General features: G+C 32.2%; 1 protein-coding gene across 1 annotated transcript in view; it reads right to left on the reverse strand.

Annotated features, from left to right (window-relative positions):
• The window catches only part of LOC126892869 (uncharacterized), a 54456-nt gene that overhangs the window by 36227 nt on the left and 118 nt on the right, over positions 1-18111 (reverse strand). The window contains exons 2-3 of the mRNA XM_050662687.1: positions 15272-15359; positions 8656-8667 (exon numbers count right to left, since the gene is read on the reverse strand). Of these exons, the coding sequence (XP_050518644.1) occupies positions 8656-8667; positions 15272-15359 (100 nt within the window). The remainder of the gene's footprint in view (positions 1-8655; positions 8668-15271; positions 15360-18111) is intronic.

Consider the following 18111-nt stretch of genomic DNA (forward strand, 5'->3'; position numbering starts at 1 on the left):
TTTAATGTACCTAGTAGAATAGTTGATTTTTGTAAAATTTCATAGGTGGTCATAATAATATGGCCAGGGACAGAGCCTATTTTACTTCAAATCAGGCTCGAGGCACTACACACATTTCGGGCCCCTAAATATAATTTAATAATAATAATAATAACTTTTTTAAATGTATAAATTATTTAATAGAAATATAGTTGCACAAGAAAATAAAAGTTTTATTAACAATAAATAAAATTTATATTTAAACAATAAAACATTCTTTAAGGGGATAGGCGCAAACTTTCGGCTTCAATGCTATGTAAATGCATTCGTTTTTTTCGAAGCTTGAGAAAACTAATAAGTATTTTTGAAAAATTTAAACGCAGAATGAAAGATTACGTTACTGCCGAGGGCCGAAAGTCCCTGAAATCTTCGATAATGTTTATTTTAATAAGTTACAGGGGTGAAAAAAAAAAAGAGAAAATTAAGTGTGATTTTTAATTTTAAATACTTATCGTATTCAAAAGAAACTTTTTATTTATTCTAAGGGATATTCGGCCCTCGGTAATAATGTAATCTTTCATTGTGCGTCTAAATTTTTTAAAAATATTTATTAGTTTTATGAGGATTCCAAAAAAATGAATGCATTTAAAGAGCTTTCAAGCTGAAAGTTTGCGCCTATCCTCTTAATTATAACTCTTATGGTTATCATTTATCATTGCCTGTTCGTAAACTGAAAGAATTTTGAAAAGTTGTTTCGTTATTGTAATAAACATGTTTTGTTTGGTGATCTTTCCGGACCCCATTCAAATACGGGCCCGAGGCAGGTGTCTCACGTGCCTAGTGGTAGAATAGGCCCTGGCCAGGGACTGTACTTGCTCATATCAAAATAGTGATAAAAAGGCAGACTACATAGAATGGCTCGATCGTCTATAAAGAATCCACGAAGGCAGGCAAGTCAAGAATATTAGTTGGAGAGCACCGGAGGGCAAAAAAGAGGAAGTTTAGGAAGAATTTGTAGAGAGGCAGTAATGTAAAAAGTCAGGTAGTTCGGAATCAGATATTGCAAGCAGAATACTCTGGACTAATTAGCAAAATACAAGGAAAAGTTATTTACCAGTAATTTTATTGATGGAATCGAATCTTATTATTGTATGTATTAATAATATGGGTATGCAAAGTCCGCGGATAGTGTGCTACTTTTTTTTTAAACAAAATGGCGCCTGAAAATCGTGTTTTTTTCAATTTTTGCTCTATAACTCCAAAGATTGTAACTTAACACCAAAAACACCCAAATAAAAATTCACCGCAATTAAATTCTGCATAGAGATGTGTTTTTGCCGATTTATTTTGACAAAACCTTTCCCTGGAAAATGCGGGTTTTTCCAACAAAATCTTTAATTTTCTACTAAAATTTTAGATAAGTAATTGGTAATCAATAATTAAATAACTTGGTAATGTAAAAGCTCTTTTCATATAGAATACAATTCCAGAAGCCGATGGAAATTAAATGGACAGTTTAGCAACAATTGAATTGTTAATTAAAAATTTACGGTCGCTATAATAACCACAATAATTACGATGCATAAGAATAGCTATGATATTTTTATAAAAAGATACTATACTTAGATATAATGTACTTTGCAGAATTGAAATTCGACTATTTAAGCGGCCTCAAGAATATTTTAAAATTATAAACAATTTTTTGGCTTATAAACAAATAAAATATCTCCGGAAATATTAAACTAAATTAAATCGTGAAAACAATGTTGGAAAAGCAGCGGCATGACGCTTCTTATAAAAGAAAAAAAAACGATTCATAACTATGAGTGTTTCCTGAGATACAGCCGGTCAAATTTGACCTAAATTTACGGCAAAGATATAAACAATTGGATCATACTTTTTAAACCGTCACCTTTTTATTTTTGTTCTCTTTCTCCACACCAATTTTGATATCTTTAGAATACTCATAACATATATTATTACAATAAAAACTATCGATAATACGTGTGAAAATTGCCAAAAATACTAAAATTCCAATCAAAAATTAGGTTAGAGAAAATGTAATCTCAAAATTTAAAATCGGTATACGTTAAAAAAATGCTTTTTCTCGGCTTCCCCTGGAGCGATTTCCTTCATTCTTTTTTTGTTTCCAAGTAGAGCCATCTAACTATCGTATTATTAAATGTCAAACATGCTTTTGTTTTGTTATAATAGATTAATTTATTTATACGGAAAGAAAACTACATATTTTTTCAGTTGTCGACTTTTTTTATATAAACTTACTTCAAGTGTACCTTTTAATGTTAAAAATACAAATATTTTCATTTTAAAGCCGTATAATTATTTAAACAATCTTTATTTAAACAAATTAAAAAATTTTGTTATAATAAATAAATTAATTAATTATAACAAAACAAAAGCAAGTTTGACATTTAATAATGCGTTAGTTCGATGGCTCTACTCGAGTTACTTGGGAACAAAAAAATAATGAAGAAAATTGCTCCATGGGAAGCCGAGAAAATGCATTTTTTTACCGTGTATCGATTTTGAACTTTGAGGGTTACATTTTCTCCAATCTAATTTTTGATTGGAATTTTGCTATTGTTGGCAATTTTTACTCGTAATATCGATAGTTTTTATTATAATAATATATGTTATGATTATTTTAGAGATATGAAAATTGGTGTGGAGAAAGAGAACGAAAACGAAAAGGTGATGGTTTAAAAATTATGATCGTACTTTTTATATCTTTGCCGTAAATGCCGGTCAACTTTGACCAGTTGTATGTCAAAAACCACTCATCACAATTAAACGATTTTTCTTTTAAGAGGATCGGTACGTATTTTCGGCTGCAATTCTATTCAAATGGGGATTCATTTTTTTCGAATCCTAAGAAAACTAATAAGTATTTTTGAAAAATTTAAACGCAGAATGAAAGATTACGTTATTAGCAAGGGCCGAAAGTCCCTGAGAACTTTTATAATGTTTATTTTAATAAGTTACAGGGGTGAAAAACTAAGAGAAAATTTAGTGTGATTTTTAATTTCAAATATCTCATTCAAAATAAACTTTTTATTTATTCTAAGGGACTTTCGGCCCTCGGTAATAATTTAGTCTTTCATTCTGCGTTTAAATTTTTCAAAAATATTTATTGGTTTTTTCAGGATTCGAAAAAAATGAACACAATGCCGTGGTAATATTTTCCAAATCTATCTTTGTCTTACAACGCACTCAGCCGAATATAATATTATCAGCATAATATATTATCAGTCAGACACTGACAATCAGTGACAATTTTAAATATTTGACATTGCATCGGGAATATTTTGAGTTATTGATTAAATATTATTGATATATAGTGTATTTGAGAAATAATTGATTTAAGACGTGAACTTAATAAAAAGTTATTTATTGTGTATTATTTGTGGAAGATCCAAGCAGAGAATACATCAGGATAATATATTCTGCGATCCAAGTATTTTGTTGTTAAAGATGTTCAAAATTGTAAGCGTTCCATAAGAACAATATATTATTAAAAAATCACTTTATCACTTTTCCTCTTTTCTCGATTGAGTATTAGTTTTTGTTGTACAAATAAATTATTACAATCAGTGAATACATAGTTAGTGAAAAAATTATCACATTTATTAACTAAATTAATAATTTGCAATTATAAAAATAACAGTTATCCAAGAACATTCAAAAGCCATCTCTTTAAATTATACCAGTGTGAATTTTACTACACGTAATTTGCCGTGTAAAGACAGAAAAAGTAGGGATACACTTAAAATATTTGCGAATTATGTACCCATAGCCTTAAAGGAAGCGTCCTGCCGCTTTTTTTCCAGTACCGTTTGCATAATATAATTTAGTTTAATATTTCCCGAGATTATCTATTTGCTTATAAGCCAAAAAATTTTTTATAATTTTAAAATATTCCTGAGGCCGCATAAATAGTCCAATTTCAATTATGTAAAGTACATTATATAGATACAGTGTCTTTTGATATAAAAATCATAGTTATTCTTATGTATCATAATTATTGTGGTTACTATAGCGACCGTAAATTTTTAATTAACAATTCAATTGTTGCTAAACTGTCTATTCAATATCCATCGGCTTCTGGAATTGTAATCTATACGAAAAGAGCTTTTATGTTACCAAGTTATTTAATTATTGATTAACAATTACTTATCTAAAACTTTAGTAGAAAATTAAAGATTTTGTTGGAAAAACCCGCATTTTCCGGGGAAAGTTTTTGTCGAAGTTAATCGTGAGAAACATGTCTCTATTCAGAATTTAGTTGCGGTGAATTTTTATTGGGGTGTTTTTGTGTAAAGTTAAAATCTTTGGAGTTATAGAGCAAAAATTGAAAAAAACACGATTTTCAGGCGCCATTTTATTTATAAAAAAAGTATCACACTATCTGCGGACTGCATACCTATATTATTAATACATACAATAATAAGATTCGATCCCAGCAATCAAATTGCTGGTAAATAACTTTTCCCAAAAATGGCCTATTCTCCGATAATCAGCCCAGACTACAAAGCTAAGAACAATAAACGATGGATACTATCCATCCAGCAATGGGCTTAAAAGGCCTGTTAACGCTATACACATACATACATACAGTATATGTACTTATAAATTATAAAATTTTCAAACTTACTCTAATTTATGAATACCATTTTTTTGCTTATCTTGCAAAATCAACTTAATGTTCAACAATCTGTTTCGAATGTATTTGACTGTATGTAAGTATATCAAAAACGTTCCTATACATAAATAGAAAGATAATGACCATAGAACTCCCATTGTAACATTTTGTCCCAAATGGTACTTAACATACATAAATATCGAAAAAACTTCGTGTGCTAAGGAGATTGTTACAACCACACAAACATTTAAAATCATATTTGTCCAATTTGTAGGTTTTGGTAATTTCAAGCTTCTTAAATGCTCCTCAAGTTGACTCAAGTACTTATTAAATCTTATCCAGTGTTTGCGAAAAATTAAATTTGGACATAGTATACAGGAAACTCTGAAGAGTAGTTGAAATGCCTTTATAATACTGAACAAAACGTCAACAGTGTCATCTTTCCCATTGAAGGAAGGGATGAAATATCCATGAAGAATTATCAAAGCAGAAAACAATATTAAGCACATTGATGAAATGACTCCAGGTTTATTTTCATAATTAGGGAGTAATCCTACATATTTTAGAGATTTGTAAATGTGGAGGAGAAACCTGTAGTCTCTTGGCATGATGAATTACTTATAACCAATAAGTAATAATTACTTTTAAGTTAGTTGTTAAACACAAACATATAATACAGGATATTAAAAAAAGGGATTTAAATGCAATGTTGGTTGTGTTAAATTAATTTTTGGCTTCTATTGTTGATATTTATGTAATTAATTTTTTCGAGCCATATGGGTGGTTCTCAAATTTATAATCTGATCACAATTTTTGGTTAATTAATAATACCATGATTAATTAATTTCTAGTGTCCGTCAACTTAATTATTGATTGATTAATATATCTCTATATATAAGTTTAGGGTGTGTGCCTTTGTGCAAGTCCCAGATAAGTTTGATTTTCGAACATCTAATCTTTGTGTAAGTCCAAATAGATTCTTTGGCATCATTGAATTTTATTTTCGAGAATTTTTTTGTAAGTCCTAGATGAAAGACTTCATGGCACCATTATACATAGATGATCTCATTAGAATCGGAGTTATTTTATTTACTTTGTTAGTTTAATATTTTATTTGGGAATAAATTATAAATTTAAGTTTGAAATTAATTTATTTGACGTTCCGACTTCGGAAAATTCGGAAATTGTTATAAAAATACAAGACATTAATAAATTAAACAAATGTTGTTTTTGTTACTAAGTGAAAAAATTTTTCTAATAATTTAATTTTAGCTGACTCATTCATATTGAAAATTTAGATATACTATAATGTATATATTTTCAAAAAACCTTTTTACCACATAGTGGAATAAGGCGACAATACATTACATTATGTTACATTATAATACAATAAAAAAACAACTTAATCTTAAATTTAACTAATAACTGCTTCTTCTTCTTCTTAACGTGCCCTATCAAGTCCCCTTGACGTTGGCGATTAACATGGCGAAACTGTCTCTGTCTCGAGCTATTCTAAATAGGTGTTCTGCTTTCTTTATTCCTGTCCACTCCCGGATATTCTTCAACCACGAGGCCTACTTTCTACCAATTCCTCTGCGTCCTTCGATTTTACCCATCATAATAAGTTGAAGAATATTATACCGGTCTCCCCTTACTACGTGTCCAAAATAGGCCATCTTTCTATATTTGATGTTATCAAGCAGCTCGCGGGTAGCATTTGCTCTCTTAAGGACTGCCACATTTGTCAGCATAGCCGTCCATGGTATTTTTAGAATACGTCTGTGCAGCCACATTTCAAAGGCCTCCAAACGGTTAATGGTGGATATTTTTAATGTCCATGCTTCGTCACCATACAAGAGGACTGACCAAATGTAGCATTTAATCATGCGCTTTCGAAGTTGAAGTTGCAAGGTATCATTACAGAAGAATGACCTCATTTTTAAAAATGTCGTGCGGGCTACCTCGATTCTACATTTTATCTCTTTATCTGGATCTAGTTGTTCAGTAATATGGCAACCAAGATATTTAAAACTGGGTACTCTTTGAATCATATGACCATCAACATATAACCGTGAATCTTGATGGGCCAAACGGCTAAATACCATGTACTTTGTTTTTGAACAGTTTATATTTAGGCCAAAATCTCTTCCCACTCTGTCAATGGCATTTAAAAGGTGTTGTAATCCATTCATATCATCACTTAAAATAACTGTATCGTCTGCATATCTGATTGTATTTATCAGAATTCCATTAACCTTCACACCCCATTCCAAATTATGCAGCGCTTCCTTAAATATTCTATCTGAATACAAATTGAACAACAGTGGGGACAGTATACAACCCTGTCTGACGCCTCTTTGTATTTTGCATATTTCTGTTGATTTTCCATTTATGCAAGCTGTCGCTGTTTGACGCCAGTATAATTTTTCTATGATTCGTACATCTTGACTATCAACTCCTTTATCCTTTAGTATTTTAATTAATTTGTGATGTTGTACTCGATCAAAGGCCTTCTCATAGTTAATAAATACAGCAAAGACGTCTTTCCTTTGATCTCGGCATTTCTGCAATAACACATTTAGTGCAAAGAGTGCGTCCCGGGTTCCCAGTCCATTTCTGAAGCCAAATTGTGTTTCATCCTGGTCTTCTTCACATTTATCTCTGATTCTACTGTGGATGATACGTAGAAAGATTTTCAAGGTGTGGCTCATAAGGCTTATCATTCTATAGTCGCTACAGTTTTTCGGACGTTTTTTTTTTTGGTAGGGTTATGAATTCGGACTTTAACCAATCTTCAGGGATATCACCAGTCGAATAAACATCATTGAAAAGTTTGACTAGTATTCCAATGTTTTCCTCATTTATGAGCTTTAACATTTCTGTAGGTATGTTGTCGGGACCAACGGCTTTCTTGTTTTTTGCCAATTTTATAGCATGTTGTATTTCTGATTTTAGTATTTCTGGTCCTTCACCTTCATCTAAAGTGTCCAGTTGTTCGGGTCTATCATCATTATACAGTTCATTTATATAATTATACCAGGTAGTTCGGATTTCGTGTTCGTCTATTATCATTTTTCCCGACGAATCGGTTATAGTATGTGGAGTTTTCTTATAATAAAGACCAGCTACTTCTCTAACTTTTTTAAACATATTAAACGTATCATGTTTTTCATGCTATAACTGCTATACATTTATATTATGTACAAATTTGACCCATTACTTCTTATTTTTAGCCATCGTCCTTGCTTCTATCTACGTTGTTCCCCTTTTCTCAATTATTTTACCTAGTGTTCTATCCCATGTTTGTCGTGGTCTACCTTTCTTTTTTCTCCTTTGCGTTTTTACCTGCCAAATCTCTTTCACCGGTTTTGTCTGATCCATCCTCTGAAGATGACCCCACCAACTGAGTTGCCTTCTCTGTATAAATTCTAACGTTGACGCGATTTCCAAATCTTCTCTTATTTGAGTGTTCCGTAGTGTATCTCTTTTGGTAACTCCTCGAACTCGTCTAAGGTATTTCATTTCTACTGCCTGTATTTTACTCTTTTGTCGTTCTGTTACTACCCATGACTCGCAACCAAAGATTAATACAGGTCTATATATCGACTTGAACACATTAATTTTTTTTATTTAAATTTAAGGCGCATCAACCTATATGGTTATTAGCGCCGCTCGGTATTACAAAGTTTTTGATACATTGATAGATACATAAATTAACATTAGGTAATACATATACATAGATTTTCATATACATACATTGATTTTCACAGTGTTGATGTTTATATTTGGTTGTAGATCCCTATTGATTTCAAAAAGCTTAAAACTGACGAAAAGTCACAGTCCTCTTCTAAACACTTACGCAGCGTTATCGATAGTTTACACTTTTTCCGGTTATTTGCATATGCCGGGCATTCAACGAATATATGTTTTACACTTAAGCTGTTACCGCACTTACCACACATTGGATTAACACTTAGTGAATATTACAAGCGCAAGCGCCGTAAAACACAGAAAACTAAGTGCACAATCTCGTGAAATGATGCACAATGCTTTAAATTTTACGCAAGACGAAGTAGAAAAAAAATTTTACTGCGTACCAGGTTGCAAATAAAATTCGAAAAACTTGTAAAATCCAATTAAGCAGGAAACCCATTATGAACGACCGGCACGGCACGGCACCGGAAAATGATAATTTGCCATGGAGACCTCGACAGAAGAAGAGGTTATAACAGTAAGTGAATCTTTTGCTAAGATTGAAACAGACGAAAATGCAAAATTACTACAGAAACATCGGTTTTGGGTTCACGAAATATTAAAAAAAGAAGAGAATATGGCGATTCTCATCATCTTTTCCCGCATAAAGATGATCCAAAATTTCCCAAATATTTTCGAATGTCTCAAACTAAATTTTATATTTCCATAGTTCAAAACAAACAACGCGCTTTCAATTAAAAAATCAACAATATATCTGCTTACTACCAACAATTATGACGCACTGGCGCCGACTGGCCGTTCAGGCCGTTCGACTTCAACGGATTTTATTTTCCTCAGAGAATTTTGGCCGTTCCGTTTGCGTGCTGGACTGTGCTGGGCCGAGCTGGCCGCTCACAATGGGTTACGTTGCATTTAAAACTATTCAAATGAATTTGGACTGTCCTGTGCCGTGCCGGGCTGTGCCGTGTTGGGTATTCATAATGGGTTTCCTAGTTAAGGTTCACACGCACCGAATCGGCATAAAGCGATCGGCTCGGCTAAGAGTAATCGGCAGATTTTGCTATGCATGTAAATAAATGACCCACCGCGCACCGCTCGACAGTCGAACGTTCTTAAGCGGTGCGCGGTGGGTCATTTATTTACATGCATAGCAAAATCTGCCAATTACTCTTAGCCGAGCCGATCGCTCTATGCCGATTCGGTGCGTGGCCTGCATTAACCAAAATTTTCGATCGGATTGACCTTGGCGCTTTCAGATGATATTTCTGTCGACCAGTAGTACAAAAACTTACCACGTAACTCACTGGGCTGAAAACAGTAGGCATTACTAACTTCACGCGTGCTGTCGTCGACAACTGCCACATAACAAACGTCGTAATAATGTATATAACTGAACTAAACACATAAAAAGCAAGCTGGTATCCGAAAATTACATTAAACTCCCATATGAGATTCCTTAGATGCGAAACAGCTTTTTTAATGGTTTTAATGTCTTTGTCAAAACCATTCCTAGTAGATTTTCCCAGTTTTTTGTATAGAAAAATATTGAGGCACTGATATCTTCTATAGAAGTATCTAACTGAGTACTGGTATATTATCAAAAAGAGAAATGAATAGAATTGTTTGGTAATTTTAAGAATAGGTACAGTGACTCTATTAGTTACTTCGAATGCACTTAAAATACTGTAGATATAATAAAGAGTAAACAAAAAGACGATGAAACAGGGACAATGGTTCTCAAAAAACACTAATCTTGTATGTTTTCTTAAATTAACGTACCGACAATTTAATCTATTTTGGAAATCTTCAGTCTTTTCCAAAGAGAGAACATACGAAATATACTTTTGTTTATAAAAAAAATTTGGAACAAGGACACAGCTACAAACGTAGACTGAGATAGATATATAAAATATATTCTTGATAAGGTAAGGTAGATTTATATGATGGTTTAGAGATATGAAGATGCTGGTCACATAGAACAAAATAAAGCTGAAGATGTAGAGCCGTTGCAGGAAGATGTATTTCTGGGATTTTGCTGGTAAGAGTCCAAATATGGTTGCTATTGTAAATGCAGTTTTTAGGAGTTTGTATTCATTTAAAAAACATTTATATCGTGTACCTGTAGACGAAAACATTGTGAAACTAAGTCCGAAAAATATTTTACTGACTTAGAAATTCATCTTTTAGAGGAAATTAATATTCGAATGTTTATCTCCAAAATTAATTTCTTATTTAATGAGTAAAATAAATAATTATATTTTTATTTCTACCTTTTATCAGTAGGTCAAATCGTCCTTAATCTTTGTGAACGTGATGGATTTAATTTACAAGTGATTTAATTAATTTTCTGTTCCATAGTAACTTACTTTTTGCTTTTTTTTGTTTTTATTATACCTAAAATTAATATGGTTCATACATGTTATCATGGTTCAACACTATCGGCAAGTCAACTTCTTTGATATCGTTCTTCTTTCTTTTCTCAAACGGAATTTTTTTTATTACTCCAATTTATTTCACAATCTGTTCAGTTAGGAACAATCAGTTAAAGTTATGACTTTCTTATGCTATGACATGTAGGTAAGAATTCCAATGAAAACTTTCCTTTCCAACTTATCAACAAATGTATGGATAGTACTACTAGCAAAATAAAGTAACACTTAGAATAGTTCTAATTTATCTAAAATCTATTTGGTAAGTCAGTTGGTTTATAACGCTTCAGTCTGCGAACTTCACCCTCCCTGTTTATTAATTCACTCGCGAAATCATTTAGATGCGCACTAAGTCTTTCTTCATACTTTTCATTGTATTTGCTGATTTCTTCTTTGATGCTGGGAACTTTCAAGTCTCTCTCTATTATTGCCTTGGGACGTACCATGGAGGGTTTACTATGGTTCTTAATGCCTTATTTTGGAAACGTTGTATGATTTCCAAGTTAGAGTTGCTGGCTGAGCCCCATAGCTGTATCCCATAGGTCCATATGGGTTTAGGTATGGCTTTGTATGTATACCACTAATTTATTTTCAATTGGCAGTCTTAAATGTCTGCCCAGAAACCAGTACATTTGTTGAAGTTTGAGTCCAACTTGCTTTCTTTTGGTGAAGATGTGTTTTCTCGATATGTTTCTGAGACTAAAGAAGATGAGGGAATTTTACAATTTATAATTCACGTCCCATCTGCTCAGCGCGGTAAAGCTCCATCGTGAATGGTTATATATATCCAACATAAATTAATATTTATTTATCCTTTAAACTTGTTTCCTAAAACTTCTTCTGGAACCTCTTTCATAGCCTATTCGTATGCTCATACAGTCGTCGTAGATTTCTTGTGTTCGTTTGATTTTTGCGTTAGTCTTCAGGAAAATAGTAGACGTATGTTATCCTTGTCTTAACTATCTAGGTGGAAAATTAGTTTCATTAAATAGTTGTTTTTATTCAACGAAAGGGGAAGGATACTGATTAATCCAGTTTGCTCCCTCATAATGGTTTGAATACCATTTACGCCCACTTTATACTTGGAAGAATTTGTTACTGATTCTTAGATTCGTAGATATTTATTTTTTTCTAAAACCTTACATTTTCATAAAAATCGAAATAAATCAAAACACCCTGTATCTAGGTATAGAGAACTCTTATGAAAGTATAGCTTATTTTTTAAGATCAATTCAGTAATGCCATCAGATATAGGGCATTCCATAAGAAAAAATATAACTTTGATATACCACTCTTTTTTGGAGCACCCTGTATAATTTTTTTAAAATATCAAGTGGTTTTATGTACGGAGACCGAGGCGATTAAGATGAACCATCCTGTATAAGAATAAACACATCTGTCTTGTCAAACACTGCTTCTCGAGGGTGGTCGGCGATACAAGGACGCTTGCACTATGAAAACATTCGAGTTTAAGATACATCCTGTTTCCCAGGGTTTCGGTCGAAACTAAGAACAATTCCTATATCTCTAACTTGACAATGTGTGATTTAAACTGTCTCTCTGTTCAGATTTATGTTTCCTAAAATCAATAAGGAGCTTTGTCCCTGCCGGACAAAATTAAAGCTTCTGTTTCTTCCTGAAACGTAAATGAGACACGCTTAGGACTTGATAAATGAGTTCCCCTTCTTTTTGCTTTGAACCCGAAGGAAAGAGAAATCCTTATGCTTAGTAGTTTTTACTTCCTCAGTAACTATTTAGCCACTCTAATGGCTAGACGCTCGCGTTATTAGCTCTACTCAGAATTTCTCTTGAATGGTTATATTCTCACTTCACGGCTCGCATTTTCTCATTATCATTACTCGGTTTTTCACGCGAATTAGTTCACTCACTCTTTATTAATCACATACTCGGCTCGTAAATCGCGGTTTACTTTACTATCAATTCTATGTACATAGCAAATGTATGTATGCTGTATGTTTTTTGTTGTAGTAAACCCAATAATAATTATATTGTATAGTACTTGTAAATAATAGTGATTGTGTTAAATAAACTAATTATCCCATACGTATTTGAATAATTTCAACACCGATTTACACCTTGCTTCGACTCGACAAAGATTATCAGAGTCTAATTATATCAACCACTAAAGAAGCTGGTTCCCCTCTTGTGTGAAGGACAAGAAATATTCACCAGGTCCTTTTACCACTGGTGAAGCGTCCTGCACACCAGTAGTATAAATTCTTTGGAAATAGTTTTTTTGCGATTTATCGTATCCAAACTCTAGATCTAGTAATGTATCTTCCAGATTTTGTAGATGGTACGAAAATCTATCAAATCTTTTTAAATATCCAATTTGGCAACACGATACATCAAATTATGTAAAGCGTTGCAATTATCATCGAAATAGTGTCTAGTATATCTCCTAATGACGTAATTTCTAAAGTCGATGCATAACTGACAGTTAAAGTACAACTGAACAATAGGAAAATGTAGAACTTGATTGTCCCTTTGCGCAGGGACAATGCCAAAAATTTTCACAAACTGCATCAGTTTTTTGAAAACTTTTAGATCTAGCTGCTCTAAATTGGAAGTAATTTCTGCAGCAGTCACCGCTTCGGCGAAATAAATTTTTGGAGTGAAAACTTCTTTAGGGACGTTGTGCACTTTTTGGATGGGGAAAAAGTATTAAATTAGCGACCGTCATCGCGACCGTCATCGCTTTGACGAAATAAATTTTTGAAGTGAAAACTTCTTTAGGGATGTTATGCACTTTTTGGAAGCGGCAAAAGTATTAAATTAGCGACCGTCATCGCCTAGCCGAAATAAATTTTTGAAGTGAAAACTTCCTTAGGGACGTTGTGAATGGATGGGGAAAAAGTATTAAATTAGCGACCGTAATCGCTTCGAAGAAATAAATTTTTGAAGTGATAACTTATTTAGGGACGTTGTACAATTTTTGGATCGGAAAAAAGTATTAAATTAGCGAAATAACATTTTTGAAATGAAAACTTGTTTAGAAACGTTGTGCACTTTTTGGATGGCGAAAAGGTATTAAATTAGAGACCGTCATCGCTTCACAGAAATTAATTTTTGAAGTGAAAACTTTTTTTAGGGATGTTGTGCACTTTTTGGATGGGGAAAAAGTATTAAATTAGCGAATGTCATCGCTTCGACGAAATAAAATTTTTGAAATGAGAACTTCTTTAGGGACGTTGTGCACTTTTTGGATGGGGAAACAGTATTAAATTAACGACCGACATCGCTTCGGCGAAATAAATGTTGAAGTGAAAACTTCTTCAGGAACGTCGTGCTCTTTTTGGATGGCAAAAAAGTATTAAATTAGCGACCGTCATCGCTTCGACGAAATACATTTTTGAAGTGAAAATTTCATCAGGAACGTTGTGCACTTTTTGGATTGGGAAAAAGTATTAAATTAGCGACCGTCATCGCTTCGACAAAATACATTTTTGAAGTGAAATAGCTATTTGTATAACAAGGGAGGAAAGTGCTACTTTTCCTCCCGAGAATGAAGTTTACTGCCCGACGCGTAGCGGAGGGCAGTAATCATTCAAGGGAGGAAAAGGCACTTTACTCCCATGTTATACACATGGTTTTTCCACCTTCCTCAAATTAATAACAAGTCATTTTTTATTTTTACTTAATTTATTTATGTAACTAACCAACAAAATTTAGTAAAATTAAAACTAACAAGTAGGTACAATATAACTGTCAACTGTCAAATATAAGTCAAATTATTAATGTAAACATTGTTAAATCAAAATAAAAATTTACTGTTTTTTACCATTCTGCAAAATATTGGGTGTTTTATAAATAAACGTTAAAATGTATAGATACTTACGTAATAGAAAATAGATATTGTACAGGGCGTCAATAAGTTATATTTCATGAATGACGTCACTTTTACTTTTCCTCCCTAGGGAGGAAAAATATTTTCCTCCCTAGGGAGGAAAAGTACAACTTTGCTCCCTACAATCAGGTCCGGAAAAGTTTACTTTCGGTAGAGGTAGGTGGAAAACTTCTTTACTTACGTTGTGCACTTTTAGGATGGGGAAAAGTATTAAATTATTAACTGTCATCGCTTTGACGAAATAAATTTTTGGAGTGAAAACTTCTTTAGGGACGTTGTGCACTTTTTATATGGGGAAAAATATTGAATTTGCGACCGTCATCACCTCGCCGAAATAAATTTTTTACGTATATATTTTTATATCATATTATGTATGTATATATAAATAGCATAGGACGTACGCAACGCGTATGTAATAGGTATAGGTATATCACTTCTTTTTGGATGGGGAAAAAGCATTGAGCTCGTAATTGATAGGTATACTATAAGAAGTTTTCACTTCTGTCGGCACTCCCAAGAGTGCTCTATTTTTTTTGTATCTGTATACATACTTACCACAAACACAGTAGGAAATACTAAACCAAATGCTCGATCTTTCGTTTGTGAATTAAGAAAATACACGATATTATTAACCATATATATTGATGTCCTCCACAAAAACAAAAATATCGGCCATCCAAAAACAGCATTAAATTGCCTTAATAGTTTCCTGGATATATTAAAAATGATTGCAATTTTTATAATCTTATTTTCTATTTTACCTCTAGAACCATCTGCTAGTTTTTCCTTGATGAACCAAAGTAAGAATTGGTAACGCGTTTTGACAAATTTAATAAAGTAAGCGAAGAAGATCGAGAATAGATATAGGTAAATAGCGCTAGCTATTCTGGTCGGGTTCCATCTTTGTAAATATGGTTGAAATATATCTGGTAGTATTGCAATTAGAATCAAAATGGCGCTCAAAACTTGTAGCGCCAACCATAATATTTCTGTGTTAATAGTTTTTTGCGATTTGTCGTATCCAAATTCTAGATCTACTAGTGTATCTTCCAGATTCTTTAGATGGTGCAAAAATCTGTCAAACCTTTTTTTAAATACCCAGTTTGGCAACACAATACAAGAAATTATATAGAGCGTTGCAATTGTCAGCGAAATAGTGTTAAGTATATCTCCTATTGACGTAATTTTTAAAATCGTCGCATAACTGACAGTTAAAGTACAACTGAACAATAGGAAAATGTAGATATTTTGTAGAACTTTATTGTCCCATTGGACAGGGACGATACCAAAAATTTTCATAAGCTGTATCAGTTTTTTGAAAACTTTTAAATCTAGCTGCTCTAAATTGGAAGTAATTTCTGCAACACCACGCGCCATTTTGGTTTTGATGAAATATAGTAATGAAATACATGATGTTGATAAACGGAAATTAAATTTTTGGTAAATATAATTAATTACTGTTCGTTTTGTATGATATAATTATGTCTACTTGTGTCACAGAATGTTTAATTTTATTAATTTTTTAGACGAGTGGCACGACACCAAAAAAAAACTCTTATTTCTCGAGATACTGGCCACGGAGGGGTGAATGGCCAATTTTAGTCATACTTTACGTTTCTGATGGTGCTGAAAACGAAAATGAGATTTATTTTGAATTTTATGTGGAGGCACATTGTTAAAATCGCAATTTTACCCTAAAAATAAAAAAAATTAATCTTGTTTTTTACGTTTATTTCGCTAAAACTCTGTTCCATTTTAACATTTTTTTTGAAGTTTAAAGAATATTTAACCGGGTCCCCTGGCCCTTAAAAATTTTTTCTTTGGGTCGAATTTTTTTTTAATTCTTGTACAAGGCTAGTTGCTAAAAGTTGTAACTAGTATTTATATAATTCTATACCAAATTTGGGACGATTTAGAAAGTAATTAACCTTTAACTACCCGCGCATCAAGTTATAACATAACAACACGCGTGGCGTACTTTGTACGCCACAAGAAAATACACTTAAAAACAGCGGATTTGTTTAATTTTTTTTTTGAAAAAATACACTTAGTTGTTTGTTATAAACCTTATTCGGCATCAGTGAATATTTGGAGTTCCTTTTCAGTAAGTCAATTGGGATTTATAACTGGAATCATGGAATAACTGGATTCCATGATAAATAAAATTACTAATAAAAAAATTGTTTAACCTTTATTTACACGCGCTGGCGTACTTTGTACGCCAGATATAAAAATTCTACTGGAAATAATTTAAAAATTTAATTTTTGACCTTGCTTATTTTTCTAACCTATCACTGGAATGTGCTTTACAATTTGGTTTTAGTTTCGTTATAATCGGCGTTCTGGAAAGATCGTAATTTACATTTTATTATTTGTTGTTTTCGGTGGTGGACAATATACCCCTATATTACTATAAGTCGTAATATAAGTACATATTTTAATTGTTTTTTAGTCATTATGGCAAAAAATATATTTTTCTTTGTAAACAATCTTTTTCTCCTGTAAAAAAATCACATTTAAAAAAATGTTTTATTAGTAATTTTATTTATCATGGAATCCAGTTATTCCATGATTCAAGTTATAAATCCCAATTGGCTTACTGAAAAGGAACTCCAAGTATTCACTGATGCCGAATAAGGTTTATAACAAACAACTAAGTGTATTTTTTCAAAAAAAAATTAAACAAATCCACTGTTTTTAAGTGTATTTTCTTGTGGCGTACAAAGTACGTCACGCGTGTAGTTATGTTATAACTTGATGCGCGGGTAGTTAAAGGTTAAATGTGATTTTTTACAGGAGAAAAATATTGTTTACAAAAAAAATATATTTTTTGCCATAATGCCTAAAAAACAATTAAAATATGTACTTATATTACGACTTATAGTAATATAATCCTGGGGTATATTGTCCACCACCGGAAACAACAAATAATAAAATGTAAAATACGATCTTTCCAGAACGACGATTATAACGAAACTAAAACCAATTTGTAAAGCACATTCCAGTGATAGGTTAGAAAAAAAGCAAGGTCAAAAATTAAATTTTTAAATATATTTCCAGTAGAATTCTTATATCTGGCGTACAAAGTACGCCAGCGTGTGTAGTTAAAGGTTAACCGGGCCCCCGGCCTTTAAAGAATTTTTATATTGTTAAAAAAATGTTTGGGGCTATTAAAAAGCTTATGTTATCATATTCTATTATTAAGCAAAAGAAAGATAATACAGTAGATAGGAAAAATACTTAAGGTTTTAAATGCCGTTTTAGAAGATATAAACTAAATCTTCAAAGATAATACAGTGCTGGTCATCGACAAAAATAAAATTCGGAGAGGAGTTAAGGGAAACACACGGCAACCCCATCATGGGAATAAAAATTTAAACAAGTCAATATTTAAGTGCTACACTTTGATGAAAGGAAGATCAAGCCATGGTATTCTGAAAGGCGAGACGTATTATGAAAAC

The sequence above is a fragment of the Diabrotica virgifera genome, chromosome 9 (assembly GCF_917563875.1).
Source record: "Diabrotica virgifera virgifera chromosome 9, PGI_DIABVI_V3a".
NCBI classification, from domain to species: domain Eukaryota; kingdom Metazoa; phylum Arthropoda; class Insecta; order Coleoptera; family Chrysomelidae; genus Diabrotica; species Diabrotica virgifera.